Source organism: Palaemon carinicauda, chromosome 4 (assembly GCF_036898095.1).
Source record: "Palaemon carinicauda isolate YSFRI2023 chromosome 4, ASM3689809v2, whole genome shotgun sequence".
NCBI classification, from domain to species: Eukaryota; Metazoa; Arthropoda; class Malacostraca; order Decapoda; family Palaemonidae; genus Palaemon; species Palaemon carinicauda.
The window spans coordinates 120,508,552-120,515,548 of record NC_090728.1 but is presented as its reverse complement, the minus strand read 5'-3'; the positions used below and the strand labels follow the sequence as shown (position 1 = coordinate 120,515,548).

Sequence of the window (6,997 nt, the reverse complement as noted above, 5' to 3'; positions counted from 1 at the left end):
CAGATAAGCTAGTACTTGAGTCTAAGTTGACTGACAACATGGCACGTTTGAAGGAATTGGATCTTCAAATACTGGGTATAAAATGGAGTTCTGAAGAAAACGAAAGTGAACTGATGGAGGAACTGGAGGCCTGTGAAAATTATCAAGACAAACTACGTTCGTCTTTATTTAAGCTCCAATCGCCTGTACCGACTATACCATCACCCCCTACTCCAGTTCTTCCCCTTTTGAAGAGACCAACAGCTCCTTTACCTCGATACTCTGGTCAAGAGAACAAAGATCTAACCAAATTTCTATCTCAGTTTGAGGCAGTTATCAACAGGTATGAATACTCTGACTACGAAAAGCTTTTACTCCTAAAGCAGCAGATAACTGGAAGAGCCTTGGTTTTGATAGATTCCTTGGAGTCTCAAAACCAAGGATATAGTAAAGCAAAGGAGCTCTTATAAAAGGCACTTGCTTCTCCAGACGTTCAGGAATTCAGCACCATCAAGCAGCTATCTGAGCTAAACTTGGACAAATGTGATGACCCATTTGAATATGTATCCAAAGTTAAAGGTATAATAGAGAATGTCCGTAAGTTGAATGTTACTATTGATTGTATTTTGCAATACTTTGTGTGGACAGGTCTGAATGAAAAGTTCAGGGATTTACTGATAAATATTAATAACCATACATGGCCTTCAATTGAAGAGATTAGTGATAATTTCTTCATTGCCTGCACAAGATACAGTCACCATAAGAAGAAAGTGTAAGTAACAGATCAATCTGTGGATATGGCAATAAATGTGAACATCACACCAGAGGGAACTAGTGGAGCTACTTGCAAAATGTTATCCATGCTCCTTGTGTAGCACAGTCCAAGAAAAGGCTAGCCATAATATCAGAGATTGTACGAACTTTATTTCTCCTGTTTCCAAAGTCGAGAAGTTGAAGAGTATCGATGGATGTACTAGATGTGGCCTGGCATCACATTCTACTGAAAAGTGCAGATACAAATTTAGATATCGGTGTGTAAATTGCAAAGGTTTTCATTGGAATTACTAGTGCACTCATCCAGGGGAAAATCAATCCAATGACATTGGTAAAAAGAATCTGGACCTTAACAAGAAAAAGTTCCATGAAAAAAAAACAAGGACAAGAAAGACCCAAAGGCTAAAAATCCTACGGAAAGATCCCAGAATAACATTACTACTATTACAGAGGCTTTGAATACTCAAGTGAGGGAGATACGATTCCTCCAACCTTCACGTGTAACATAAGTGGATCCAATGTGCGTTGTATGAAAGACAGTGGATGTCAATCCAATTTTATATCTGAAGAGTTGGCCAGCAAATTGAATCTACCAGTCATACGAGAGAGTATTAAACTTATTGTGAATGGTATCAATGTCCCTAGAAGTTATGACACTAAAATTGTTGAGGTGGAAATGAAATTTGACAGGGATTCAAGAGTTATCTATGCATTGTGCCTTCCAAATATAAATATTACTTTGAATCTTCCCAAGTTAAACAGAGTTGTGAATGGATTTCTGTCAAAAGGATATAAATTGGCAGATAATAGACTTTTGGATGGTTCAAAAGATATTTCTGATATTCAGCTTATTTTGGGATCAAAATCCAGCTATTGCATACCTGACACTGAAATTGTATTCGGAGAAAAATGTATATATTCAAGAACTCCTCATGGTGTAGTGTTAAAGGGAGCAACCGAGACTATTTTACATGATCTGCCTTATTTACCTTATGCCCCTGAAGTCTCGTCGTCTTCCTACATTTCGATAACTAATAGAACCCCAGACTACCTGCCCTCAGAAGAAGCTAAGTTTTATCAAACATCTAATATAGATTTTGGTAATATTTAAAATAAAAATGAATCGTTTGTTTTGGAAGGAGAGAATGATAAAGTCGGTGGGTTAGTTGATATTGACAAGGATATACTTGATTCTGTTTGTGACCAAGCATTACTTAGAGAGACTTCAATGTACTCTGAAACTGTTGAAATCAATACTCAGTTGGTCAATTATGTTTTAGATAAAACTACCAGGAATAGTGAAGGGAGGCTGGTGATGCCATTACTCTGGAACCCTAGAGTTTCTCACCTTTTGGGACATAACTTCAATATATCAGAGAAAATACTGTCAATTTTGCAAAGAAAATTGCAAGGAAATTTAGACGATAAACTGAAGTAGATAAATATGGTATTTAAAGAGCAAGCAGATGCTGGTATAATTGAGAGAATTGAAAATCTTGATCAATTCAAGAAGGAGCATCCAGAGTCCAGTTTCATGCCTTTTATGGGCATGTTTAAGCCTGATCGTGAGACCACAAAATGTAGGGTTGTGTTCCTATCCAATTGAGTGACAAAGGTAGTATGAATCACAATCAAACTATGCATGCAGGTCCAACATTAAATCAGAAACTCTCCACTTCCATCATCAATTTGAGGTTCGCAGCAAATTATTTTGCTTTGATATAAAGAAGGCATTCAACAATATAGATCTTGAGGAAGTCGACCAAAATCGCCTTTGTTTTTGGTGGTTTAGAAATCTTGAAGAGGGATATTTTTCAATTATTGCTACAAGATAGTAGACTTCCTTTTGGACTTAGATGTTCACCTGCATTACTAATGCTTGGGTTATACAAGATATTGATACTGGATTCTACCAATGATTCTTTTCCATTGATGAAACTCAAGAGAACCATTTATCAGTTGTCTTATATGGACAACTGTGCATTTACGGCAGAAACGTCAAAGTGTTTGTTGTGGATGTATACAATGTTGGAGGATATTTTCAGTCCATATAAGTTTTCACTTCAGCAGTTTTTGTCAAATGACATGTCATTACAGGAAGAAATTAACAAAATTCAGGAAACAGAGATTCCGACAAAAAGTAAACTGCTGGGACTTGAGTGGGATCGAATGAGTGATATATTGTCTACAAAACCCATACAACTGCATATAAATTCATCACCAAAAAGACAAGTTTTATCTACTATAGCTTCACAGTTCGACCTTCTTAATTTCAATGGACCTATACTGAATCGACCCAGATTTTTTCTATACAGATTGCAGTGTAGACCAGAACTAGATTGGGATGAAAAGCTTACTGCTCCTTTGATCAATGAATGGAAGAATATCTGCAAGCAGGCCAATTCTGCACCTTCTGAAGAGTTCCCACGGAATTTTGGTGCTCGGACAGACAAATATTAATTGGTTGGGTTTGCTGATAGTAGTAAGGCTCTGTTTGGCACTGCATTGTATCTGTATAACATAAATACAAATAAGATCTACTTTATTTTAGCAAGAAATAAACTGGTGAGTAAACAATTGGAGTCAGAATCCATACCAAGCTTGGAATTACAAGCTCTTGCATTAACCGTTGAAACTGTAAAGGATTTGAAGAATGAACTTTCAGGATTTGGTTGCATTGATCCTATTGAGATAGTTGGATGCGAAGTCTACTCTGACAGTTTGGTGGTACTGACCTGGCTGCAGTCTTACGCCTTGAAACTTGACAAACTACAAAAAAAGCAACCCTTTATACTCCATAGGTTAGAGTATATCAATAAGCTGTGTGAGGATTCATGTATGAGATTTTCTTTTGTGTGTGTAGAAGATAATCCAGCGGACTGCATCACCAGACCTTTATTCTTTAGGCAGCTGATGAAAACAAACTATATAACTGGTCCTAAGTTCATTACAGAGAGCGAAAGCAATGTGATATGTAGTGACAGCACATTGTCTTTCATTATACCTGGATTATTTAAACCAAAACTAGAGCATAAAGTTGAGACAAATTGTGGTAGTGCTTGTTCACCTCCGCATGTGGGCTCGGACCATCTTTTTTCTTTTAATAGGGTTTCTAGTTTTGAGAAGGCTGTGAGAGTGCATGCGCTGGTGCTCAGGTTCTGCAGCAATTTGAAATCTAAGTATAAAAGTAAACATCAAGCTCTCGATCATTTTGAAGTTGAAGATGAAGGCTTTAACTTTTATGAAGAAGCTTGTAGGCAGATTATAATCAGGGATCAACATATTCACTTCCCAGATGTCTTTGATTATTTTCACTCAAAACAGAAGCAGTTGAAGAATCTGCCTAACATTGTTGCACAGTTGAACTTGTTTCTTGATTCCGATGGCATGGTGAGGGTAAAGAGTAAATGCCGAAGATTGAGGGAAGTCCAACATCTTAACAAATTCAACTATCCTTTACACTATCTAAGGACAATATGTTGGTTCCTCTGATTATAAAAGAATTACATGCAAAGCTCTCGCATGCTGGTTGTTATCCTTTGTTGGCGGAACTTAGAAGAAACTTTTGGATTACGTATATATACTCGGCTGTGAAGAAAGTTCTCTCAAACTGCATTACTTGTAAGAGATTAAATGAGAGGGTAATTAAACTAAATCAAAGTCATTACCCAGAGTTCAGGATTAATCCTGAAAACATACCGTACAGGCAGATTTTCATTGATCATATGGGTCCATTTAAAATAAAGAATGATCAAGGAAATACTGTCAAGATATGGTTGTTATGTATTACGTGTCTATGGTCTCGGGCTATTAACTTGAAAATTTGTATGGATTTATCTTCAGAGGAATTTATTAGAGCATTACAACTTCATATATATGAATTTGGCATTCCCTCCTTATGTCTGTCTGATTTGGGATCGCAATTCGTTGCTGGTGCAAATCAGATCTCTAGTTTCTTGAGCGATTACGAGACTAATGCATATTTACAGGAACATGGAATTAAATCCTTTAAATTTGAGCAACATTACAAAGGATGTAATCAACTCGGCTCGTTAGTAGAGACTTGTGTGAAACTAACCAAGCGCTTATTATTTACAGCAATGCGCAATAATATTCTTCCCCTTGGGGATTTTGATTTTATTGTTCACACAAACTATACATTTGGTGAACAGAAGGCCAAATTTCATTTAAAGAGTCTCTTAGAGACTCTTCAGGAGAGAGCATTCCAGAAATCATTACCCTTGAGATGTTGATTCATGGCAGAGAATTGGTTTCCATCAATATAATCCCTCAATTACAAGGCACAACATATGCCGATCCGGAATTCAATACAGATCAGATTCCTTCATCATTACTGAAACTACAAAATGTGCGACATAATCTTATTAAAATATACAATGAAGAATTTGTTGGGAATCTGATGTATCAAGCCGTGAATAAAAAAGACCGATACAAGCCTCTTCAACATAAAGAACTTAAAGTTGGAGATATAGTACTTTTGAAGGAACCCTTAGCTAAACCCTGTAATTATCCAATGGGATGCATTAAGGAAATTGTAAAAAATATAAACAATGAAGTTACGGCTGTGAAAGTCTTTAAAGGGAAAACTGGAGAAATATTAAAACGGCACTCTAGTTCTATAATTCCTCTTTTGTCAGTCCCAAGCGATGATGAGAAGCAAGGTGTACCAGACACTAAGAATGTTCATATTGTATCATCACGTCCTAAAAGAAAAGCAGCTATACAGGGGCCTGCTAAAATTCACCAAATTTTTGCTGAATCTGATTAGGGATTTTTCATTACTGTTAATATTGTTTTATTTGGATTCCTTGGGTTTGTTTTTATTTTTGGGAAATTTTCATGTAAATACATTTACATTATATACTTTTGATTTCATACTAAATCAAAATCTCTCCCCTGGAGTTTAGAAAAATATGCGTTATCACTACGGCATCAGTATTAAAGTACTTTACCTCTGTAATTACTCAATTAGTCAATTTTAAAGTTAACGTAACTTTTATAGATAGCTTTTCTCGTCTAATCCTTTTAAATGGTTACTGCCGTAAACAAACAACCAATTTTAATGTGGAAAATGTTTTCTTGGTTTACTGAGTGACGGAGAACCGGGAGTATCTGTCAAGAACTTGAACAGCAGCAGTCTACAATAGAAGTTCCAGTCATACTTACAGTGGATTAATCTTTAAAGTTATTTAGTGACCTATGGATCTTATCATTTGCATCACGATCATGTGTCACACAAATATGGAATAATTCTTTCAAAATACCATTGGACCCGGACCTGACAAAGGAGAACCAGCCTACCTATCTCCTAAATTACAATATAAACAAGGTAAGAGAAAAGCTATTTTTTCTTTGTTTTAAACTGTATAGATCTTAATTTTATTCTTGCAGCTTTAATCGATGCTTACTATACGTACCTTACCTATACTTACCTTACATACTTATTCATACTTCTAGTTACTTTGTTTGTTTGTATTTCATTAGTCCATTTACGATTTAATTGTATTGAATTCAGTTTGTTTTTATTATTATCTTGACGTTTTGTTTACTGGGATAGGAATATACTTTACATTTTACTTAGTTCATTTTTGGGCTGTTATTTCATTGGGGTAGTTAAGTCCGATTCTGTTCATACATGAAATCTCAAGATTCCCTCTTGTTCACTATTTCAGATCTGTTTGTATACTTTCGGATTCATTTCATTGGCCTCCGGATGATGCAGCCCAAGTACTCACTTTCTATCCTTATGGTTCTCGTCAAGTGTTTGTTTCTCATTCAGAAGTTTATTTTTGTGATTCGATTATATACATTACAATTAAATTCATTGTAACTTATACTTTATTATTTAATATACCCTATATTAACTTATAAATTCAATGAATTTCCTTATCATTAAAATCTGTATAAAAACTTCATTTTTATACAGATGGTGATGCCATTACTCTAGATTGCTTATGTGATAAGTGTGTTATTACCTATACTTACCAAAATTATACGTACCTTACCTATACTTACCTTACATACTTATTCATACTTCTAGTTACATTGTTTGTTTGTATTTCATTAGTCCAATTATGATTTAATTGTATTGAATTCTGTTTGTTTTTATTATTATCTTTACCTTTTGTTTACTGGGATAGGAATATACTTTACATTTTACTTAGTTTATTTTTGGGCTGTTATTTCATTACGGTAGTTAAGTCCGATTCTGTTCATACATGAA

The 6,997-nt window shown here is 35.2% G+C and overlaps 1 protein-coding gene and 1 long non-coding RNA gene across 2 annotated transcripts in view; both read left to right on the top strand.

Annotated features, from left to right (window-relative positions):
* LOC137639150 (uncharacterized) overlaps positions 1 to 490 on the top strand; it is a 1,624-nt gene extending 1,134 nt beyond the window's left edge. Inside the window, exon 2 of the mRNA XM_068371453.1 lies at positions 1 to 490. This exon is cut by the window's left edge and continues 554 nt beyond it. Coding sequence (XP_068227554.1) covers positions 1 to 449 — 449 coding nt within the window. The 3' untranslated portion in view covers positions 450 to 490.
* Positions 491 to 5,786: 5,296 nt separating this feature from the next.
* Positions 5,787 to 6,646, top strand: LOC137639149 (uncharacterized). The gene is made up of 2 exons (XR_011044239.1): positions 5,787 to 6,103; positions 6,447 to 6,646. It is a non-coding gene; the product is annotated as an uncharacterized lncRNA (long non-coding RNA).
* The last annotated feature ends 351 nt before the right edge of the window (positions 6,647 to 6,997 follow it).